Source organism: Hippopotamus amphibius, chromosome 13 (assembly GCF_030028045.1).
Source record: "Hippopotamus amphibius kiboko isolate mHipAmp2 chromosome 13, mHipAmp2.hap2, whole genome shotgun sequence".
Taxonomy (NCBI): Eukaryota; Metazoa; Chordata; class Mammalia; order Artiodactyla; family Hippopotamidae; genus Hippopotamus; species Hippopotamus amphibius.
The window spans coordinates 84,915,038-84,940,229 of record NC_080198.1 but is presented as its reverse complement, the minus strand read 5'-3'; the positions used below and the strand labels follow the sequence as shown (position 1 = coordinate 84,940,229).

The following is a 25,192-nucleotide window of genomic DNA, read 5'->3' as shown; positions in this document are numbered from 1 at the left end:
ACCCATTTCTTCCCAAGCCCTCCCCTGCCTGTCAGAGGTCATGGCAGCTGGGATATGTTGAAGCTGGGATTCCAGCTTGGTTCTGATGGCAAAGCCTGTGCTCTTCCCACTCAACCATCACGACCCTGCAGGAAGACTTAGAGAGGCGATGGCCGTTGAGTTGGGCCTGGAGGGAATGACAGGGTTTGTTAGGCAGAAGTGGATAAAGGAGGCACTTTAATGTGGACGGCACACAGCTCGTCCGGCTGGGGCCTCGGTTCCTGCTGTAAGAGAACAGTAAGTGATGGAGCTCTAGAGGGGAGGCGGCCTGTACTGCTCATGGGAGGCTCATAGACCATATCTTACACTTGCTTGACACTTTGTTTTACTTAATCTTATATCTGCTCCACAAGATAGGTGTTGTTATCCCCACCCAACCCTTCAGAGAACAAAAACACAGTCCTATGACTTATCTGTGATCTCACGCTATTAAGTAGCTAAATTGAGCTCAGAATCCCAGTCTTTTCAACTCTGGGGTCACTGTTCTTTCTACTTTATATGAAATGTTGAAGTCTCTGGGGGTTTAAGCAGGGTGTGAAGTGATTAGAATTGTATTTAGGAAAAAGATGTGATAAAAGAGAAGCCCGAGTCGTCTTTTGACTTGATACTGAATATCATTTGAAGGCAGTAATAACCCTTGTCCCAGCACTAAAATTTGGAGTTCAAAATGATTCTATGCAGAAACTTTAGAAATAGTGCCCTGAAGGCCACAAAGGGTCTGCTAGAACCCAGCTACTCAAAAGTATGACCTTCACACCTGTAACTTAGGTATAACCCTGGAGCTTATTAAAAATGCAAATTCTCTTACCCCTACCTCAGACGTACTAGACCAAAAATCTCTGGGGGTGGAGTCCAGGAATCTGTGTTTTTAACAAGCCCTGTCTATTTAGCAACGGACAGTATTGTAGTATCCAGGTGATTTTTAGGTACGCAAAAGCTTGAGAAAGCTTTGATATTTTTCCCTGGCCACTCTGCTTTCTTTCAACATTTCCTGGTTGTCAGGTGGTTGCCTCTAAAGTGATTTCTTCAATAATAGTACAGAAACTTCAACAGCACATTAAAATGATAAGTACTTTATGAGCAGGAATTATCATCTTTGGCATCTAGGAACTTGACTTATAAACTGTCTTTAGCATTATATACACTAGCATAAAATTTAACTCACATGTAAAGGTGGCAGTATATGCAGAAAAGTCTGGAAGTATACACACCGAAGCACTGTTAAAGAAAAAGTTATTCATGACACTTGTAAAGGAATGTAAGGTAGAGTTTATTCAGGGGGGCTGCTACAAGGGGGTTTTGTAGTAGAGGAGAGAGATTGGGCTCATTCCTTTCACAACAGGGAAAAGTGGGGATTTATATCCAAGGAGCAGAGTTGGAGGAGTGGGGGTGGGGAGCGGTGGGTGGGAAATTACTAAGAGGATGGGGTAATTCTTTGCTAACCTGACCTAGCAGGATTCTTGTTGAAGACTGACTAGGGTGATCAGGTAATACCTGGTGAATGGTGGAGGAAGAGGAATTTGATCAGATGCTAAGGGTTGCTGGGTGAGGGGGGTGGGGGGGCGTTCTGGCTGAACTAACTTCACAACATTCTTGCTGAAACTGGGTTCCTGGAGGACGTGCACAAGGATGGGGTTTAGTCAGGCTTAGAGGACCTTGACTAAAGTTTGGTCGAGAACGAAGTCTTTGTCACCACTAAGTAAGTATCTAAAGCACCAATATTGTTGTAAACACAGACACCATTACAAACCCTGAAAAGATGTCCCGTAGTAAGGTAGCCATTCAGATGTTTTAGACCCAGCAGTGCTGTCCAGTAGAACTTTCTGTGATGATGGAAATGATCTATTTCTGCACTATCCAATACAGTAGTTACAAGACCCAGAGCTGTAGAGCAGTTGAAATGTGGCAAAGGTGACTGACTGTGAGAAACCGAACTTTTAGTGTTGCTTAATTTTAATTGCTTTAACGTTAAATGTCCATATGTGACCAGTGGCTCCCATATGGGACAGCTCAGAGAGGTCTAGTGAGCTTCTCTAAGGGCTTACCTGGATATGTGTGGGGTAAACTTTTCGTTATGCTTTTCCTATCATGTTAAAGCGGTCTTCTAGTACAGACACTTATTTCAGCTTTGCCACTTTTTCTAAAAGGACGAAAAATATCGTTTTTTTTCTTACAGGTTTTGTGTGTGAAACTGTGTGGAAATCTGCAAGTCTATCAATCACATCTTTATAGTACAGTGGTGCCATCTGATGGTAAGTTTTCTCATCACGTCTTCGATTCCCCGTGCTAATTTATCTCCATTCTTCCAAATAAAGTGAGAAGTGTGAGTTTTGAGCAAAACAGACTTTTTGTGTATTGCCCCTCCCACTCCCACCCCACCATCAGAGTTCCGTTCCTTCTTTTTCTGCTCCAGTAAGATCTCTGGTGTCTTTTGGCACACTCCCACCCCAGCAATCCAAGGAGTTAGTGATGACTTAGAAGCAGTTTCTGCCCTCAGTAAATTTTTACCCGGTAAGACTCGAAGCAGGTAATTATAATAGAGTGTGCTACCTGCTTAATAAAAATGTTATAGAATGGTGGGGAATATGCAAACTAGTATAATGAAGGCATTATAGGAATGACGCGAATTATTTTAGGAATTCAGAGGGTTATGAATTCCTTTACTTTTCTAGAAAGTTAGGCATTCCTTCTAGAATTTTTGTAGTTAATAATTTTTTTAATAATAATTTAAAAGTTATTTTTAAAGTAAATTTTACCCATCCTCTATTATCATCTTTTTTTTTCTTCTTAACAGAAATCACAGTTAATTATAAACATGGCCTTCCCTTGATAACACTTACTTTGCCATCCAGAAAAGAGCGCTGTCAATTTGTAGTCAAGCCAATGTTATCAACAGTTGGTTCATTCCTTCAGGACCTGCAAAATGAAGATAAAGGTATCAGAACGGCTGCCATCTTCACAGCAGGTATATATATGTTTTTTTCAACTTTGTCTTTTTTTCTGAACCTTTGTTTTGGTTCTTTACTTTTCTGGAAAATTGATTCTTTATATAATAAATGGCTGGCCTTTACTGAGTCCTTCATTTTTGCACATCAGTAATCTAAAAAAAAATCAACTCTATTGAAAGAAAAGAAATGGAATAAGTTTAATGCATGTTTTAGCTACTTATTTCATAAACTTAGTCCCCAGATTTTTCTCTGAGAAAATTTTAAGGACACAGACATTAGTGTCTAATTTTCTGTAAGAAATTTGAATAATTAGAAAATGAAATGCAGGCTCAATGATTGAAATAGCCAGTGAATAATTAAAATACACAAATAGTTCATTAATCTTTGTTATAAAGCAATTATGGTCTAGTGTGTTTTTTGACAGAATGAGTTCTCAGGAAACTATTATGCGTGTGATATATATATAGTTTAATATCAGCAGAGGTACTTAATCACATAGACATTTAAAATTTAGGATATAGCTTTTATGTTTTCATTGTCTGAGGACATAAAAGCAGGTCCTACTGCCCCTTAAAGAGAATAAAAACTTCTTTACCCCAGTCCAATATACAGAGGCTACTGCAAATATAAATAAATGAATGCACTGTTATTTTATTGTCGTATTACATGCTTAGAATAAACTTATTTAAAAGTTAATGACTACTCTTGCAGTTTTGAAAAGGAAATTCACATTCTTCTTTCCTATCCGAGTTCAGAACTAGCAAAGAGATAGACATAGAAGTTGGAAAAATAGAGGTTAAAGAATTTATTTACTCAGCAAATACTGAGCACCTAACAAATGTTGACCTGAAACAAACAGACTGCAGCAAAGATGGATTTATTGCAAATCAGCAGAGAATTCCAATTCAGGGTGTACAACCGTGGCGAGCCATGTGTGGACTTGCAGGACAGGGAAGGAGACGGCTTTTCTAGAGGAAAAGGAAGTGGTGAGGGCTGTAGCAGAGTCCCTGGCTTTTCATTAGCCGAGTCCTTGCTGGGAAAAGAGAAGAGTTTTTCTTCTTCCTGTTGAGCTCTGCTGTCCTTACAGGGTGTGAGAGTTCCCCCTTCCGGTCTCCAGACTCTATTTAATTGAGGTTTCTGTGTATTAATTTTTTCACACTAACATATGCCAGGCGCTGTTCTAGATGCTAGAGATAGAACAAAGAACAATTAAGATTAAAACTCCTGATCTTATGGAGCTTAGATTTTAAGAGGAGAAAGAAACAAGGTAAAGAAATAAAATATATAATATGTTAGACAATGTGTTACAGTGAGAAATAAAGCAGAGTGATGGTGGGGTGGGAGTGTGTGTGTTGGTGGGAGGTGCTCACTTAGGTCACATTTGAGTGAAGACCTGGAAGAGACAGAGAAGATGCAGACGGGAGAAGAGCTCTCCAGGCAGAGGCCCTGAGGTGGGAGCCAGCTCCACCCTCAACTGAAAAGGGAGGGAGCTGGGTACAAGTAGGAGGGGAAGCGCTGATTAGGGAAAGCCTTGTTGTGGGTTATTGGAAGGACTTTGGATTTAACCGGAAGGGAAGGGGAGTTTCTTCCTGGTAAAACCAGGATCAGAGAAATAAGGTTTTAGTCCTATGGCCACAATGGCCTAATACTACCTCCCTGGCTGGACCGACGTTCCCCCCCGCCAGTCACAGGAACACCGAACCCCCTGGGCCTTCCCTACAGGGTAGGGTCTGCCTTCCTCAAAGCAGGCAGATGTGAACCCAGAACTCAGAAGGGCACTGCACACAGGGCTTGCCTGGAGTACGCGCTCACGACGTGCTTGTTGAATGAATGAAATTAGGTTAAAACATTGATGTGTACCCTGCTTGTTTCTAAAAAAAAATAATTTGAGTAGCTTTGAAACGTAAAGCACGAAGGAGAACACTAGAAATCTTAGAGTAAAGGGGCTCTTTGGACTGAGTGAAAACACTTTGTTGGGATTCATATCAGTACCTGCCCAAGGATAAGTGAAGAATTCATCACTGCCTCATCCCAGCTCCTTAAAAGTGTTTCACATCCGTCTCTTGCTGTTCTTATACTAGTATAAAGCATAACGTAGTACCTCAGCTGAGAAATCATAGTCACTTGATTTCTTTTTATAATAATATTGTGAGGAGCGGGTTTGAAGTCATGTAAATGTAAATTTTTAAATGACACTTGCAAAGTCAGATAAAAGGAGTCTGCGTGTTGCTGATCTTTGTCAAAAGAGGCTCTGTGGGTGGAATTTGCCTGCCTTTAATTTGGGCTTGAAAAGAGTGTTCTAAGCTTGTCACAGTTTTGCCCATAGTGTGGGCTGAATTATTTGGCAGTTCCTGGGAAGATGAGCTCACCCCAGCTGATGAACAGGAACCCAAACAGCCAAACTCTAGGAACAGACCCAGGTGCAGCCTTCACTTGCTGCCTTCTGGAACAAAAGAACTGCTGAGAGCCAGACAGGAGGCAGGCAGCCAGGTTCTTCCTGATTTTACTAGCGGTATGCCTGTCGTCATGCTTATTAGTGTAGCTGAAGTCGTTCTGGTTGCATGCAGCCACGCAAATGCCAGGCCAGGCGAAAATATACATCCTGGACTTTATATCACGTACTTATACGTAGACCGTTCTGAAAGAATAATGATAGAGAAACCCCTACCAGCGCCAGTGTTTTGCTTATTGTTCAGTGAGTTTGAATCTTAACACCTGGATTACATTAAAGTTAAAAAAATATAACAGCAAAAGCTAGGCTATATAAGAAGCTGTGCCTCAACTGGGGAAAGCGGGGCGGGGGGATGGGGGCGTGTTGGGGTGGGATGAATTGGGAGATGGGGATTGCCATATATACATTACTAATAAGAAAAAAAAAATCAAATTTGCACTTTAAATATATGCAGTTTGTTGTGTGTCAAAAAAAAAAAAAGACGCTGTGTAAAAGCACACTGACTTTGACATTTTCCTGGAGATTTTCTTTTTTTTTTTTTCTGAAATGTTCCTAGGATATTTGAAATTACTATTCGAATCTCTCCTACCTCTCTCCACCACTGTGAAATATACCACAAAGTGCAGATTTACCCCTTAGGTTTAATTATGTGCCTTACTGTGCCTGCCATCCTGCACCTGCTTGCAGTTTTGCCTCTTCTCATCTTTGCTAAGTTAGAAAAGGGAAGGAACCCTGCGTGGTGGTGGTTTGAGGTGCTGCTGGGCTACCAAGTTTTAATGAACACAGATCAGTCCCCTTTAGTAGTTAAAAATAAGAGAAAGGCAGCCTTTTTAAAAATGTTACTACCTGCATGCCTCCACAAAGCAGTGGGGTTTGGCTCTCAGCCGTAGAAATGGACTCTGGCTAAGCAGGGGAGCGGGTCCGCAGGCGCTGTGATTGGAACCGAGGGAAAGCCAGGCTCAGAAGAGGGCAGGAGCTGAAGAAGGGCCTGAGTTCAGAGGTTAGGCTGGGAATGGCCTGATGGGCTTTGCTGCTCACACCTCCACCCCCCGGCCGCCACCTCCAGGGCTCTGGCCTTGCTGGGAAGAGTTCCCGCCTCCCCTGAATCTTTGCGTGGCTGTCTGCAGGTGGTCTCACCAGGGACCTCGGTCTGGATCCCAGCCCCGCTGACAGAGTGGGAGAGGGGGCGCCTGCCTTTTCTTCTTGGTTCAGCGTCGTGGACAGTAGAGTGACAAGGGAGGCTTCCTCTCGTGGGAACAGTATTGGGGCGCGCCCCCAAAGGCAAATGTCTGCTACTGTATTGTAAAGACCTGGATTAGTAAATATTTTTCCACGTGTTGAGAAATGGTTCTTACTCTTCTAAAACAAGGACATGTGTTTGCATTTTCAGATGGCAGTGAATTTGCAGCTTCAACCTTGATGGAAATTTTGCTAATGAATGATTTTAAACTTGTCATGAATAAAATAACATATGATGTACAGTGCCCTAAAAAAGGTAAGAAACACAGATATGCAACTATCTTAACATTTCCCTTTCGCTGTGGGCCTTTTTCAGGGAACAAGCTTGTCTTGAGAATCTTTTTAATTAACTAAATGACCAAGAAGGCTTTGGAGAACCAATGTTTAAGGTTTCCTAGCAAGGATAGAAATGATCGGTAGAAGTTGTCTGTCAGGGCTTTTAGTCTCATATCCTCTTTTTAGACTTTTAAGACTTCATTTTATGATCCTGAATGCTTAATCTGACATTATTGGGTTAAGAAGAAGTGGACCTGAAAATCATGAACTCAGTTGTATACTGTTGTACAGCTCCTAACTCTCTCTTTTTTTTTTTTTAAAGTAGGCTTTGTTTTTTTTTAGGGCAGTTTCAGGTTCACAGCAAGGTTGAGCAGAGGACAGAGTTCCCATACACTCTGCCCCTCCCCACAGTCTCCCCCACTCTCAAGCCCCGGAGTGGAACATCTTCTATAATCCATGAACCTACAGTGACAGGTTGTTCTCACTCAAAGTCCATACTTGCATTAAGGTTCGCTTTTGGTGTTGTACATTTTATGGGTGTTTTTTAAGGTTTTATTTTATTTTATTATTGAACTATAGTTGATTTACAATGTTTCATGGGTTCAGCAAAGTGATTCAGTTATGTGTGTGTGTATTTTTTCAGATTCTTTTCCAATATAGGTTATTACAAAATATTGAATATAGTTCTCTGTGCTATACAATAGGTCCTTGTTGATTATCTGTTTCACATATAGTAGTGTGTATATGTTAATCCCAGTTCCAAATTTATCCCTCCCCTCCATTTTATGGGTTTTGATAACTGTATAATGACGTATTCACCATTGTTGTTTCATACAGAGTAATTCCACTGCCCCCAAATCCTCTGTGCTCTGCTTCTTCATCTCTGGCAACCACTAATCTTTTTACTGTCTCCATAGCTTTGTCTTTCCAGAATGTTTTATAGTTGAAATTGGTACAATATGTAGCTTTTTTCAGACTGGCTTCTTTCACTGAGTAGTATGCATTTAAGTTTTTTTTGTGTCTTTTTTTTTTTTTTTTTAACTCTTTTTTGGAATATAATTGCTTTACACTTTTGTACCAGCTTTTGAGGTACACCAAAGTGAATCAGCTGTATTTATACACATATCCCCTTATCCCCTCCCTCCCACAAGTCTCTCCCGCCCTCCCTGTCCTGGCCCTCTAAGGCATCACCCATCATCGAGTTGATCTCCCTTTGTTACACAGCAACTTCCCACTAGCTATCTATTTTACAGTTGGTAGTATATATATGTCTATACTACTCTCTCACTTTGTCCCAGCTTCCCCTTTGCCGCCCGCCCCCCAACCCCGTGTCCTTCAGTCCATTCTCTGCATCTGCATCCTTATTCTTGCCCTGTCACTGGGTTCATCAGTACCATTTTTTTTTTTTTTTTGGATTCCATATGTATGAGTTAGCATACAGTATTTGTTTTTCTCTTTCTGGCTTGCTTCACTCTGTATGAGAGACTCTAGGTCTGTCCACCTCATTACTTCTTTGTGTCTTTTCATGGCTTCATAGTTCATTTCTTTTGAGTGCTGAATTACATTCCATTGCCTGGATGTATCACAGGTTATGTATCTGTTCACCTACTGAGGGGCATCTTGGATGTTTCCAAGTCTTGATCATTACAAATAAAATGGCTATAAATGTGTGTGCAGGTTTTTATATGGACATAATTTTTCAGTTCATTTAGGTAAATGCCAAGGAGCATGATTGCTAGATCTTTTTTTTTTATAAATTTATTTATTATTTATTTATTTTTGTTGGCTGCATTGGGTCTTTGTTGCTGCACACGGGCTTTCTCTAGTTGCTGAGAGTTGTGGTGCACGGTCTCCTCATTACAGTGGCTTCTCTTGTTGCGGAGCACGGGCTCTAGGTGCGTGGGCTTCAATAGTTGTGGCTCACAGCCTCTAGAGCACAGGCTCAGTAATTGTGGCGCACAGGCTTAGTTGCTCCGTGGCATGTGGAATCTTCCCAAAGCAGGGCTTGAACCCGTGTACCCTGCATTGGCAGGCAGATTCTTAACCACTGCGCCACCAGGTAAGTCCTGCTAGATCTTATAATGAGAGTATACTTAATTGTGTAAGAAACTGGCAGACTTTTCTTCCAAAGAAGCAGTACCTTTTTGTCTTCCCATCAGCAGTCAGTGAGAGTTCCTGTTGCTCTACATCTTTGCCAGCAGTTAGTGTTGTCAGTGTCTTGGATTTTGGCCATTCTAATAGTTGTAAAGTAGTAGCAGTTCATTGTTTTAATTTTCAATTAAAATATGTAATAACATATTTCAAATGCTTACTTGCCATCTACATATCTTGTTTGGTGAGGTGTCTGTTCAAGTCTTTGGCCTGTTTTTTAAGCAGGTTGTTAATTTTCTTATCGTTGGCTTAAGATTTCTTTGTATATTTTGGATAACAGCTCATTATCAGATCTCTCTCTTGCAAATATTTTCTCCCGCTCTGTTTTCTCATTTGGTTGGCATTGTCTTTTGCAGAGGAGCAGTTTTTAATTTTAATGAAGCCTAGCTCATCAATTATTTCTTTCATGGATTGCGCTTTTGGTGTTTATCTAAAAAGTCATCGCCAAACCCAAAGTCATCTAAGGTTTCTCTTATGTTCTAGCATTTTTTACAGTTTTGGATTTTACATTTAAGTCTATGATCCATTTTGAATTAATGTTTGTGAAGGGTATAAAGTCTGAGTCTAGATTTCTTTTTCTTTCTTTCTTTTTCCTTTTCTTTTTTTTTTTTTTTGCATAGGAATGTTCAGTTCTTCTAGGACCATTTGTTGATAACACTATCTTTGCTCCACTGTATGCCTTTGCTCCTTGGTCGAAGATGGGTTGACTGTATTCATACAGGTTTGTTTCTGGGCTCTCTATCCTGTTCTGTTGATCTGTTTGTGTGTTCTTTCACCAATACCACACTGTTGATGCTGTAGCTTTATAGTAAGACTTGAAGTTGGATAGTGTCAGTCCTCTGACTTTATTTTTCTTCAATACTGAGTTGGCTATTCTGGGTCTTTTGACACTCCATATAAACTTTAGAATGAGTTTGTTGATATCCACAAAATATTGCTAGACTCTTGATCGAGATTATGTTGAATCTATAGATAAAGTTGGAGAGAACTGATATCTAGACAATATTGAGTCCTTTTATCCATGAACAAGGAATATCTCTATCTATTAGTTCTTCTTTGATACCTTTTATCAGAGTTTTATAGTTTTCCTCATAGAGACCTTGTACATATTTTGTTAGATTTATGCCTAAATATTTACATTTTTAGGTGCTGATGTAAATGGTAGTGTGTTTTTAATTTCAAATTCTGCTTGTTCATTACTGTTATATAATAAAGCAGTTGACTTTTATGTGTTAACCTTGTGTCTTATGACTTTGCTATAATTGCTCATTAGTTCCAACAATTTTTTTTGCCAATTTTCAGATTTTCTGTATAGACAATCATGTCATCTATGAAGAAAGACAATTTTATTTCTTCCTTCACAATGTATTATCTTTTATTTCCTTATCTTATTGCATTAGCTAGGACTTGCAGTATGATTTTGAAGAGTGATGGGAGGAGACACCTTGCCCTTTTCCTGGTCTTAGCAGGAAGGCTTCAAGTTTCTCACCACTAAATATGACGTTAGATGTTTTTATCAAGTTGACGGAAGTTCCTCTCTATTCCTAGTTTGCTGAGGGTTTTCATCATGAATGGGTATTGGATTTTATCAAGCGCTTTTCTGCATCTATAGATATGAGCATATGATTTTTCTTGTTAATGTGATGAACTGCATTAATTGATTTTTAAGTGTTGAGTTGGCCTTGCATGCCTGTGATAAATTCCACTTGACCATGGTGTATAATTCTTTTAATACATTGTTAGATTCAATTTGCTAATATTTTATTAAGGAATTTTACATTTATGTTCAAGGGAGATATTGGTCTGAAATTTTTTTTCTTGTAATGTTTTTGTCTGGTTTTGGTATCAGGATTGGTATATCTTCTTGGAGAATTGACTCTTTTATCACTATGGAATGCCCTTCTTTATCCATGATAACCTTCCTTACTCTGAAGTCTGCTCTGTCTGAAATTGGTATAGCTGTCTTTCTTAAATTTAGATATAAATGACATATAACATTCGCCTTGGATGTGCAACATAATGATTTGATATCTGTATATATTGCAAAATGATCTATATATATTGCACAATAAATCTAGTTAATATCCATCACCATACATAGTTAATTCCCCCAGCTTTCTTTTGGTTAGTGTTAATATATGGTATATCTTTCTCCCTCTCTTTACTTTTAATCCGTATGTGTCTTTATATTTAAAGAGAGTTTCTTGTAGATAACCTATAGTTGGGTCTTGTTTTTTGTTCCACTCTGACAGTCTCTTTCAATTGATGTTTTTAGAGCATTGATATTTAAAAATGATTATTGCTATAATTTGATTAATATCTACCATATCTGTTACTGTTCTCTATTTGTTGTACTTGTTCTTTGTTCCTAACTGTCCTCCACTCTTCTCTGCCTTTTGTGGTTTTAATTGAGCTTTTTATGATTCCATTTTCTTTTCTTTCTTAGCATTTTACTAATACTTCTTTTTTACTTTTTTTTGTGGTTGCTCTAGATTTTGCAATATACATTTATAACTAATCCAGGTCCACTTTCAAATAACACTGTATATACTGTTCCATGGGCATTGCAAGTACCTTATAATAACTATGTATTACTAATTCTTCCCTCCCATCTCTTGTCATTAATTTCACTTACATAGGCTATAACCATTGAATACATTTTTGCTATTATGATTTTGAACAAACTGTTCTGTTACATCAATTAAGAATAAAGAAAAAGAAAAATACATTTTAATTTTGTCTTTCCTGTTCTTTCTTTAGTGTAGAATTCCATTCCTTTTGTAGATCTACGTTTCTGATCTATATAATTTTCCTTTTCTTTTTTTATTTTTATTTATTTTTTTTAATTTTCCTTTTCTTAAGAAGTTTTAACATTGCTTGCAAGGCAAGTATACTGGCAACAAATTCTCCCACTTTTTGTTTGGTTGGGAAAATCTTCCTTTCTCCTTTACTTTTGAAGGATAATTTTGCAAGATATAGCATTCTAGGTTGGTGTTTTTTTTTTCTCTCAACGCTAAATATTTCATTGTACTCCCTTCTTGCTTGTGTAGTTCCTGAGGAGAAATCAGATATAATTTTTATCTCTGCTTCTCTGTAGGTAATGTGTTTTGCCCCTCTGGCTTCTTTCAAGACTTTTTTTTTTTTCTTTATCACTGATTTTCTGCAGTTTGAATATGATATGCCTAGGTGTAGGGATTTGGGGGACATTTTATCCTGCTTGATATTCTCTGAGCTTCCCAGATCTATTTGTAGTTTGGTGTCTGACATTAATTTGGGGGCAGTTCTCAGTTGTTATTGCTTCAAATATTTCATCTGTTCCTTTCTCTTTCTTCTTCTGGTATTCCCATGTGTATGTTACAGTTTTTCTAGTCTCCCACAGTTCTTGGGTATCCTGTATACAGTGTCCAGCTTTCAACAAAGAATTATAAGGCATATATACTGGGTAAAGGGAACTGTGGTAAACAAGCCTTTAATATGATTGTAAAGTGCTGGGGAGGAGAAGTGTTCTACAGTCCTGTGATCAGGTCTCTCAGCCTTTAATGAACCTGTGCTCCTGGACTGTGAACTTCACATCTATCTCAGTTTAATCCCAGCCTTAGGTAGGACAGGGTGGCTAGAGGGTGCTGGAATTGGGTATTTCCCTTCCCCCAGGTCAGTTAGAATCCTTTAAAATCCTACAATCATTTCTCTGAGGGCGGTCCTGCTAAGAACAAAATGCTCTGGTGTGTTTGAAAACGGCTACTTCTCTCCTCCCCCGGCTGGAAGCACAGGGTATTTTTCTCTGATCTTCACTATGAGAACCTGGTAGAACTCCTGGAGGTAAAACTCACAGAAGAGTGGGCATGCCCCCCTAAAACTGGGTCCCTCTGGATTTTTTAACTCAGAGTTGTCCACACCAAACCTCCAGTAAATTGGTCAGTTACAGTTCCCTGGTTCCCTGAAGGTTTCTGCTCTAGTAAGTTGTGATTCCCTGTGTTCGCCTGTCAGTCTCTCTGCTTTTGTGTGTAGCAGTTTGCCGTGACCTCAGTTTTCTCACCAATCTAAGGAGAGAGTTGATTTTCAGTTTGTTCAGCTTCTTACTTGCTGTTAGGATGGAGTGACAACTTTCAAGCTCCTTACATGTCAGACCAGAAACCAGAGTCTTAACTTTTCTTTTTAAGGAGAGCTTTCTTTTTCATCTCAAGCTGTCATTTTAACCAATAGCAATAAACTTTTGGAAAATTCTCAGCCATCATTACTTTAAATATTTCCTCTGTTCCTTTCTCTCTCTTCTTCTTCTGGCATTCCCATTATGCATTTTATACCTTTTGTAATTATTCTCTAGTTCTTAGACATTTAGTTTCTTTTTTTCCCATTCTTTTTTCTCTTTGCCTTTCAGTTTGAGGTTTCTATAAACATATCCTCAAGCTCACTGATTCTTTCCTCCCATGTGTCTAGTTTACTGGTGAGCCTGTCAAAGGCATTCTTCCTTTCTAGTACAGTGTTTTTGATTTCTGGCAATTCTTTTGGATGCTTCATTATAATGTTCATCTCTCTGCTTACATCACTCATCTATTCTTGCATGTTGTCTACTTTTTCCATCACAGCCCTTACCGTTTTAATCATATTTGCCTTAATTTCCTGGTCTGAAAATTCCAAAATCACTGCTATATCTGATTCTGATTCTGATGCTTGCTTTGTTTTTTTTTAGCCTTTTTTTCTTGCCTTGTAATTTTTTGTTCAAAGCTGGACATGGTATTAAAAATAGAAACTGAAGCAAGTAGGTCTTTAACGTGAGATTTTTTTTTGAAATAAATTTTGTTTATTTTATTTATTTATTGGCTGTGTTGGGTCTTCGTTGCTGCCTGCGGGCTTTCTCTAGTTGTGGTGAGCGGAGGCTACTCTTCATTGTGGTGCACAGGCTCCTCATTGAGATAGGTTCTTTTATTGCGAAGCACAGGCTCTAGGCACGTGGGCTTCAGTAGTTGCAGCACACAGGCTCAATAGTTGTGGCTCATGGGCTCTAGAGTGCAGGCTCAATAGTTGTGGCACATGGGCTTAGTTGCTCCACAGCATGTGGAATCTTCCTGGAGCAGGGCTTGAACCCATGTCCCCTGCATTGGCAGGCGGATTCTTAACCACCATGCCACCAGGAACGTCCCTAATGTGAGACTTTATGTGTATCTGACTAGGAGTTTGGCTGTTTACTGTCTGCTATAGCTGTAGGTACCAGAGGCTTCAGTTTCTTCTGGCATCCCTGTTTTTCTCTCCCCTGTTGTGTTTGAGTTTCCCTAGAAATTCTTTCTTGATTAGAGTCTGTGTCTTGCACAGAACTGGAGCCCTGTTGAGGTGGTGTTAAGGTGTTGGGAGGAGAAATCTTGTGATTAAATCTCAAGGTTTTTATTGGGCCAGGATTACTGTGCTGTAACCTTCAGGAGAGTTTCTTAGCCTTTTTTTTCCCCCCTCCTCTGTATGGAAGGCTAGAGGAGCCTGGAGTTGGCTAATTGCCCTTTCTCAAGGCCAAATTAGGTTCTGGTAAAGTACAGTTGACCCTTGAACAACATAGGTTTGAACTGCATGGGTCCACCTACATGCAGATTTGTTTCAATAAATACTGCAGTACTACATGGTCCACAGTTGGTTGATTCCATGGATCATGGATAAAGAGGGCCAACTATAGTTACATGTGGAGTTTTGACTGCATGGGGGTCAGTGCCCCAACCCCCACATTGTTCGAGGGTCGACTGTAATTTCCTTGGTATGGAGAAAGTAATGCTCAGGGCTATTTCAAAATGCTTACTTTCCTCCTCTCTCTGCTGGAAGCAGGGAGGTGTTTTTCTGTGATCCCTGACCTTCACTGTGAGAACCTGGTGGGACTTCTGGAGGTAAAACTCATGAATGTGTGAGTGTTTTTATTTCTCAAATTAGTCAGCACTGAGCCTCCAGCAATTCAACAATTATAGTTTAGTGTCCTACCAGTATTGGCTCCAGAGGTTTCTGTTCTCAGTAAGCTGTGATTGTGGACTGTTGGGGGTAGGAGGAAGTAATACTGAGTCTGTGCCTTAATAGATAGATGATGAGATAAAGAAATCAGTAAATAAGGGAAGGTTCGTGTTTATAGGTGGAATGCCAAATTCTGATTGGTAGGTGTGGGAGGGCGGCTGTAATTGAAAAGTTATTATATTGCAGCCAAATTCAGGCAAGAACCATCAATAGATGCCACGGGGATGGGGAGGGATGGGAGGAGGCGATTTAGATAAAGGAAATAAAACAGAGAAGAACTGGAAAAACCACTGGAGAACAAGTAATAAAATGCCAGTAAGTACATGCCTATCAATAATTACTTTAAACGTCAGTGAACTAAATGCTCCACTCAAAAGACGTAGGAACAGCTGATTGGATAAAAAAACAAGAACCTTCTGTATGCTGCCTACAAGAGGCTCACTTCAGAGCTAAAGACGCACACAGAATGAAAGTGAGGGGATGGAAAAAAATATTTCATGCAAATGGAAAATGAGTGGAAGACCTGAACAGACATTTTGCCGAAGAAGACATACAGATAGCTAACAGGCTCATGGAAAAGATGCTCAACATTGTTTTGATTTGCATTTCTATAATAATTAGCAGTGAGATACCACCTCACACCTGTGAGAGTGGCTATCATCAAAACGTCTGCAAATAACAAATGTTGGCGAGGATGTGGAGAAAAGGAAACACTTGTACACTGTAGGTGGGAATGTGGGAGCTTCCTCGAAAAAACTAAAAACAGGACTACCTTATGATCAAGCAGTTCCACTCCTGGTATGCATATGGAAAAAATGAAAACACTAATTTGAAAAGATACATGCACCCCAGTGCTCATAGCAGCACTGTTTACAATAGTCAAGATATAGAAGCAACCCAAGTGTCCATCAACAGATGATTGGCTTAAGAAGATGTGGTATGTATACACACACCCACTCTAGAATATTATTCAGCCATAAAAAAGGATGAAATTCTGCCATTTGCAGCAACATGGATGGACCTAGAAAATGTTATGCTTAATCAAAGAAAATACTGTATGATATCACTTGTATGTGGACTCTAAAAAATAAAACAAATGAATGTATATAGCAAAACAGAAACAGAGTCACAGGTATAGAACACAAACTAGTGGTTACCAGTTGGGAAGAAAGAAGAGGGGGAGAGGCAAGGTAGGGACAGCGGATTAAGAGATACAAACTACTATGTATAAAACAAGCAACAAGGATGTATTACACAGCACAGGAAATTATAGCCATTATTTTGAAATAACTTTTAATGGAGTTAAATATGTCAAAGTACTGAATCACTATGCTATACACCTGAAACTAATATAAGATTGTAAGTCAACTATACTTCAATAAAAGAAAAAGAAAGAAGATAAAGAAATGCTAACAAAAAAAGGGAGTAAGTCACAAGGAGACAGGAGCCAGCCTCAGGGGCTCCCGATAAGCATGTCTGGTACAATTTGAACACCGTTGGCTCCCATGTCCTTGTGACTTGTCCCCCATTTTCATTTGAAGCATTTTCTTACTTTCTGGTGTAACTGGATGATCCAGGCTGATCTTGTGCTCTAGCGCTGATATCAGCCATTTCTCTGAAGATCCCTTGAAGAAAAATATTAAATTTTTTTAAATTGTATGTTTGAATATTTTATGGAATTTTCAAACACAGACTAAGTATCAAGAAATTAAAACGAATCCATCATTTCAACAATTATGAACATTCTTCTATTCTTGATTCTTTTTTAAAAGCAGGACAGTGTTTAACCCCAGAGACAGAAGGATGGAAGAAATTGCAAATTCCTATTGCATGAAACCCATGTTGAGATAGAAATTTCGTGTCCAGTGAGTTCCCAACACTCTGGAAGGTCTTCTACTTCCCATTTAGCATTTGAGGGAATAAGTGGAAATAAACATTTTCAGGGCACCTCATTGTTCTGCTTGATCTACCTCTTCTGGACAAGTGCCAGTTAACAGACCCAAATGGCCTGGTCACATTAAGCAATTTCCATTCCCACTTTTTGTAAATTTCCACTTCCCTGTTTGCCTGTTTCTGCTGAAGCCCCTTGATGTTCTCCTCCTGCCCTGAAAACTCCCCTCCACCTCTGCACAAACAGAAGTTCGTGCTGGACCTCCTTCCCTAGTATAGTAGTTACTGAATAAAATCTATCCTTCTCGCTTGAACTAGTGTCTGGCTTTGTTTATCTTTGTTATGTTCCACAGCTTTGGACAAAAATCATGCTCCATCTCTACCGTTTTTCTGTATGTAGACCTTTTATGTATCAATACTTTTTTTTTCATCAAAGCAAAAGGGCTCTGACTGTTCTGCAAATCTCAGAAGGCTAGAAGGGAACTTCTAGTATCTACCTCTTCGTGGCAGCTTTAGCCTAGGATGTGGAAGGGATTAAAGACCACAGTAAAGTCTTGAAGAAGTGGGTGGAGATAGAAGAAAGTTAACTTCAGGACCGCTGACGCAGACTGCAAAGCCACTGGGATAATACTGACAGCGGGATCATAAATCTCCCTTGTCTGCAGTTGTTTCCGCTGCCTGGCAGGAAGGTCTGTCTAGCCTTCCCTCACCTCGTCCCCCTACCTCAAATTCTCTTACAGTGGTGGGGGACAGTTATGACCCTCAGGAAGGCATCGTTACAGCCTGGTTTTATGTAGCTCTATAGATGCCCTGAAGTGGAAGGATGAGAGAAGTCCGTAATCAAAAGAACTTTGTGTTAAAAAGCTCAGAAACCGTGATTCCCTTTCTTGTTGATACGAACTTCCCTTCAGATCTAGACCTTGTTGAGAAAGACTTACACGTGAATTGCTTTTCAAATGTATATTATACTTTTGTTTGCATGTTTGTGCACCAGCTTCCCTCCCCAGTGGTTCCTGAAATGATTTTGGATAGATAGCTGCGGATGAAGAAGGATCTTAGGTTAACTCAGGTATAACCTGGAAACTCATGTGTTGCAAACTCAGGTGAGGTATTCACGTGGGTTCTGGTAGGTGGGTGCTTCCTATTCCTGCATTACTTTTCCTTTTTTAAAAGAAACAGCGCTAGACATGTTACAAAAGAAAAAAAGACAAACATATAATGAACTTTTTCATGTATGTGCTGCCGAAGTGAGGACGAACATAAGGAATTGTAAACCTACTGTCTGGTTGTTTATTATCCCAGAGAGAGATGAATGGAGTCACCTGAGACAGGAATAAAGGCCGATACTAAATGCCCCCTGAGGAGTGGGGCGCGGCCAGCCACGGGCACTCAGATTTGGCTGCCTGGACTTACAAAGCCTGGAGGAAAAGCTGTGGTGACTACCTTATGTTTCCCTGATGTCTTCTATTCTCAGAAAAACTGAGTAGTGAGCACACTACTGAGATGGAAAGCATGAAATCCTTGATTCACAGACTGTTCACAGCCTTGCATTTAGAAGAGTTTCAGAAAAAGAGAGAGCACCATCTGCTGGAGGAAATTCACCACCTGAAGGGACAGCTGCAGCCCCTCGAACAGGTTCGGAAACGTCGCCTTTGAGTCTGTTAGCAAATGATACCCAATATTTATTTGTATTATTGCCCCATGTGAGCGTTTTTCTGAATGCCTTACATAGGCTTGTTTTCTCCTTTCATCCTCACAAGGAGCTTATGAGTTTGGTACTGTTGTTGTCCTCATTCTTCAGATGAGAAAACTAAGACAGCAAAGGTACATAGCTCGTACGTGGTAGAGCCAGAACTTGAACTCCGGTGGTCTGACCGCAGGGTGCGGTCTTAAACTCTGTGCTGTGTGTCCCCTCCATGGATTGGCCACAGTGTCTCTGTAACTGCGTATGAGATGAGCAGGGGTGCACTAGCACTGCCACACTTTCTTTTTTAGAGAATAGGCCCACGGCTCCCACTTCTGCTCAACAGGACCCCAACTGGAAAGTGAGTAGTGGCTTCCTGACACCTGAAGTTAACCAGTGGTGGAGGAAGGAAGAAAACCAAACTTCTGGGGAGGAGGGGCAAGAGTCTAAGGGAAAAAAGGCATTTTTAAAACCCCTGACCCCACTCGCGATTTTTAAAAATGGATAGGTGTATGTGCATTTTTGTGTCTGAATAAGAAGTTTCTGGAGGTAAAAGAAACTTTTTTGTTGTTTTATTAAAGTATAGTTGTGTAAATTCTATGCAGCAGAGTGAGTTAATTATACATATATATACACACACACATTTTTTATATTCTCTTCCATTATGGTTTATCACAGAATATTGAATATAGTTCCCTGTGCTATACAGTAGGACCTTGTTGTTAAAAGAAACTTTTGATACTTAGGGTATGCCAGAGAGAGGGACTTTTTTATTTGTTGGATTGTACATTTTAATTTTTTCTTTCCTTTTTATAAAGTTGGTGATATTTACTTGTGTGAAGATTTAGAAACCTAAAAAGGTGGCCAGTGGAAAGTTTTCCTCCTACTGTCCTCCCAAGTAGCATATCCATAAACCTGTGAATCATTTCAGATTTTCTTTATCTATGTGCAAACGATTACAAATATATTATTATTTTGTTCCCTTTTCCCGGAAAGGGTATATGCTATTATACCCTATACTCACCTTTTTGCAGTAACAGTATATCCTGGAAGGATCTCTGTATTGGTACATAGAGAGCCTCCTTGCTACAGCTGCATGATACCTTGATGAAAAGATGGGTTATTTTTGGTCTTTTACTCTAAAGAATGAACCTATAATGAATCACATGTGTGCAAGTGTACCTGTAGGATGAATTCCCAGGAGTGAAATTGCTAAGTCAAAGAAAATAGGCATGTAATTTTTAGTTAGCTTTCAGAGGATGACTTCTGAGTTTTTCATTGTATACCCTTATATACTATTTAAATTTTTTTCCATGGGCAGGTACCTTTATTACCTTTATAATTTAAAAACTGGTTTATTAATGAATTGATTTGGAAATAGGTGATCACTCATGAATGTATGTTTTATTTTTATTTTTTAAATTTTTAAATTTTTTTGGCTGCATTGAGTCTTCATTGCTATGCGCGGGCTTTCTCTAATTGCGGCAAGCAGGGGGCTACTGTTTGTTTCAGTGTGCACGCTTCTCATTGCAGTGGATTCTTGTTGCGGAGCATGGGCTCTAGGCATGAGGGCTCAGTAGTTGTGGCACACAGGCCTAGTTGCTCCGAGAGGCATGTGGGATCTTCCCTGACCAGGAATGGAACCCGTGTCCCCTGCATTGGTAGGCAGATTCTTAACCACTGCGCTACCAGTGAAGTCCCATGAATGTATATGTTTTATAAATTCTACTTTTTCATAAATCAGACCTCTTTAAAAATGCAGATGTGCATTACTTTACTTTTCTTCCTTTTCTGCCTTTTTTTTTTTTTTTTAATCAGTGTACTGTAAACTGAACTAACGGTCACTCTTATTTTCCTCAGATGAAAGCTAGAATTGAAGCTCGCTCAGAAGTCAAAACCAACGGACTCCTGTGGGCTGGGTTAGCGCTGCTGTCCATTCAGGGCGGGGCATTGGCCTGGCTCACTTGGTGGGTGTACTCCTGGGATATCATGGAACCAGTTACGTACTTCATCACATTTGCAAATTCCATGGTCTTTTTTGCATACTTTATAGTCACCCGACAGGTGAGTAGTTTGTTAAGAAAATGGTAATTCATAACATCTTTTGTAAATAAGTCCTTATCCAAGTTAAGTAATGAGCAATGAAACCTTTTTAGTTACTGAATTACTGCTATCTGGGTTTTTATCAGCTGTTAAATTTTGTTTTCCAGAGGATGGAGATTTATATACAGCACAGAGAAACTGTCTATAACCTCTATAGAGAAATAAATAGTACAACTTAACAAATTCCTCCATGGAGAAAAACACATCAAATTTGTGTACTCTGTGTCGTGTTTATAAATAAAATTGAATTTGTATTGCAAACCACCCAATAACTTTAGCTTTATCTCATGATTAAATCTCCATTTTCCTTTTTCTCCGTACGTGTGTGATTTCTCCCAGCTCGCTTGCTTTTGGAAGGAGCAGCTGATCTCAGATGAGACTAAATGTTTTACTTGTGTTGCCTTATGCTGGCTCTGAGGGCCACTGCAAATATTTTATTCATCTGCCTTCCTTTGCTTTGTTGTTGCAAAGGCAAGTGTCTTTCTTACAGAGGTCTTATGTTCACTTAAAGCATGGTGTGTTCTGTTTTTTTTGTGTGTTTTGTTTTTAGGATTATACTTACCCAGCTGCTAGGAGTAGGCAGTTTCTTCACTTCTTCCATAAGAAATCAAAGCAACAGCATTTTGATGTGGTGCAGTACAACAAGTTAAAAGAAGATCTTGCTAAGGTACCTTACTGCAAATACAACATCTTATAGCCGGTCTTGTTTGGGATCCAGAATTTAGAGTCAGGGAAATTCAATCGGTGGCTCATCCTCAAGGTTAAATCTTGGTCCTACATAGGCTTCTCTGTATTGTGGTTTGTTCAGTGAAATAGCTGACATGTCCTGATACTAATTTCCTAGTTTTATTTTTGTCATCTGTATTCTACATGGGGATAGCTTTAAATGTATATGGAAAATGTCTTAGATGACTTTGAGATAGTAACGTAATAGTTTTCAGTAGAAATCTACTTCTAAGTGAATATGTGTTTTTAAAGAAAAAAGTCCAGTATCAAGCTCAACTGCAGATTCTGTAACTATTAAGAACATAAAAGAAAGTAGAATTTTAGAAAGGGGAGCACTCTGGTAAACAATTTTAAGCTCTCTAAAGGCTTTTACAAGTTTCTTCTCCTTAAAAAATAGAATCAACATGGCAGTCCGCCCTTCACCTTTTCCTTCTTTCAGATGAGAAGACAGAGGTATATACACTGTTAGAAAGTGGGGAAACCAGGGTATGAGGCCAAAGTTTGACTCTGGATCCTGTGCTCTGGAGCACTTCCGTATAACCCGTTTCCTAGGCAGCTTTTATCTCTGCCCTCCTAGTGGACACATTAGCTTTTTAAATTTTTCTTCGTAATTTTATAAGACAAAAGTTTTGGTAAAAATACCTTCTGTTGCTCAGTGCGTGATCATTTAATAGCCAGTATCATCATGTCTTTTATTACCTGTACCGTCTAAACTACCCATCCCTCAAATTTAAAAAAAGGAAAGATATAACAAGAATTTGTACTCCAAACATTGGAGATAAAGATATGCCTTTAAAAATGTTTAAATTCCATATAATCATTACTTCGGGAATATATGATGCTTTAAGAAAAAAATTTAGTGGATACTCTTACATTTAAATGATCTGATCCAAGAAGGCTAAGAAATGTTCTTCCAACTAGTTTATAGTACTAGGCATTGGAGATTTATTTAGAGTAGCACCCTGTAAAGATTTTTTTTTTTAAAGGTAATGAAGTTGAGAAAGAAAGGGAAACTGATAGGTCAGAGTAATGTTTTTTGTTTGTTTTTTAATAAGCTGGCAAAATCATTGTGAAGGGGAAAACTAACATAACAAGAACTGTAAGGATGTACTAGAGACTCTAAACTCATCTTTTACAAAAGGATCTACGTAAATTGAAACATTGTAGGCAGTTGCCACTCATAGTTTTAGATCTATGTATTAATTTAAGAAGACTGTAAAGGTATAGAATTCCTTGAGAATAGTAATCTGATACGCTTGTGGTCCTCTCTGATCAGTGCCTCTTCTTCCCATGGACAGGCTACCGAAGCCCTGAGACGGGTGCGCCACTCTCTGTATTTGCAGACGCAAGTAGAGGAATTTGATGAAAAGAAGTAATCTTACATTTTTAAATGTCAGTGAATTTTTTCCATTATGTGTTTATTTTGCAACTTAGCAACTAAAACTTTGAGTCCCATAATTCATTTGAATTTGTTTCAATCTCATTAATAAAAAAAAATGCTTGTTAAACACAGGTATTCTTTGATGTTCTCACTTGAGATTTTCGGTTTGTGGATTTTCACGGCTTGTTGAGGTTTACTGCTGGAAGGAGCTTGGATGTGTCCATCAAAATCAAAGCTGCTGCTGTTACAGTTCAGCACTGAAGAAGCTTTGTCAGCCTGTCCTGTGTTCATTCCCGTGCGCAGGTGAAATGGTCAGTGTGCTTGGTTTCACTTTGGTTCTTAGGCTTCATTTCGAATCATCTGGTCATTAATTTCTTTTTAAATTCACAGTAGTTGGAAGATTTTTATCATTAAATATAGTTAAAAGTAATTATAAAATGTCATCTGAAATGTTTCATCTTAAATAGTATTTACTTAGATACTATTTACCATTTGTTGTCAAGTAGTGTTCTAGGAACTTCACATATATATTATTTGTAATCCTGTAATCTTAGGAGATAATTGTTTTTAATCCCAATTTAATAATAAGGAAACTGAGGTTCAGAGAGGTTAATTTGCCCCACTGCACACAGTTAGAAAAGACTGAAGCATCTACTCACAGTAGATCATAAATCTTTATAAATGTGCAACTAATGGTATTTAATCCATCATCCAGGATATCACCTTTTCCGTGTTTGACTATGGGACAGAAAGAGTAATGATGACACCCTGATATTAAGAGATTTGCTTGAAAAAAAAAATACCAGTGTTTTCAGGGTGTATCTTTTGATCAAATTAGATTCAGACTTCCTACACCTTAACTAGAACAGTACACAGTGATCACCTGTTGGTTTGTATCAGTATCTCCAAAACCCGGAGATTCTGAATTAGCCACATATTAGTGTGTTTTATGAACAAGCTAAGAATATGAACTAATGTTTTTATAATGAATATGACCAGGTTAAGTATTATGACAAACCCTTAGGATATGTTCCGCTTTTGAAGAACTCTATTCCAAGGAAGAGACAAGACTGTTAATAATAATGAAAGAACAGGAATGCCGTTTGCTTTATTCACTGATGCATCCATCCTAAGTGCCTGGCTCCTACGAGGTACCCAAGAAAGACAGGTTTAAGGTCTGTAGAATTTTCAGGTATAGTGCTGGGAAAAAGCTGAGACAAGAAAGTATAAAGGATGGCTTCTGAATTCTCAAACACTCTGAAGAAAAACCTGGGAAGAGGGGGCAGACTAGAGCAGGGATTGGCAAACGAATACCTATGCCTGTTTTTGTAAATAAAGCTTTACTGGAACACAGCTATGCCCACTGATACACACACTGAGTGTGGAGATTCTCGCACTGTAACAGCAGGGCTGACTGCAGCAGAGACAGCATGGCTTGCAAAGCCCAACACAGTTACTCTCTGGCTCTTTACAGAAAAAGTTTACTGACCTCTGAACTAGAATGTGAAAGACTGTTTTTAGGGCTTCAGAAAATGTCATGTGAAAAATAAATTAATTCTTAGTAAAGATAGCTCCCTTTGACTTGTATCTTCCCACTTTACAAAGATTTTAAAATAAAGTTTAATTCTTCAGAGAAGGAACTGTATGTAGGTCACACCGTACTTACTTTATGACAGGTGAAACTGATTTCTGAGTACCCAGGGGGTGACAGCTCAGTGATCTGAGGCAGGACACTCTGACCTTTTTTACTACTTAAACTGTAGTTTCTCAAATGAGACATGTCATTTATGTTAAACCTTTAGAGATCAGTTATTAACAGAAATAGAGTATGATCTTTCCACTCAAGTTCCAAGTTGTAAGTTAAACAGACTGGAACTAAAACTAAATGAATCCAAATAAATTATGTTAATATTATTACAGGATTGTTTTATCTTGAGACAACTGTCATAAACAAAATTTAGCTGTGTCCCTGTTGCTTCCACAGCTCTAATTTGATGTCATTTTGATGCCCAGATATGTAGGTACCAATGTCACGGCATCTGAACCAGAGGATTTTATTCAGATAAACCCTCTGACTGATCACAGTCAAGGGGAGAAAAAAAAATGTGTGTGGGGGGGTGGGGTTTTGGAGCTTTTTAATAACATCAGCTAATTTCTCTTAGGTAACCAGAGCTGTATAATCTTTGCCTAGAGGGCGGGGCCTGTGTTCACTGGATGAACTGAGGAGAGTTTCTGTAGTCATTTGCTCTTGCAAGAAGAGTCGGCAGCACCTCTGGGTCGGGGGTTAAGGAGAGATAAAATGTTCAGCTGACAGAGAAGTC

General features: G+C 39.1%; 1 protein-coding gene across 3 annotated transcripts in view; it reads left to right on the top strand.

The window, feature by feature from the left end:
* MCUB (mitochondrial calcium uniporter dominant negative subunit beta) overlaps positions 1–24,927 on the top strand; it is a 97,083-nt gene extending 72,156 nt beyond the window's left edge. For 2 of the 3 annotated variants that reach the window (XM_057706246.1, XM_057706248.1), the window contains 7 exons: positions 2,216–2,291; positions 2,834–3,004; positions 6,830–6,934; positions 18,452–18,612; positions 20,522–20,725; positions 21,315–21,431; positions 22,789–23,000. In XM_057706246.1, the coding sequence (XP_057562229.1) occupies positions 2,216–2,291; positions 2,834–3,004; positions 6,830–6,934; positions 18,452–18,612; positions 20,522–20,725; positions 21,315–21,431; positions 22,789–22,866 (912 nt within the window). In that variant the 3' untranslated portion in view covers positions 22,867–23,000. The other variant, XM_057706247.1, reaches the window with a different exon arrangement.
* Positions 24,928–25,192: the final 265 nt, after the last annotated feature.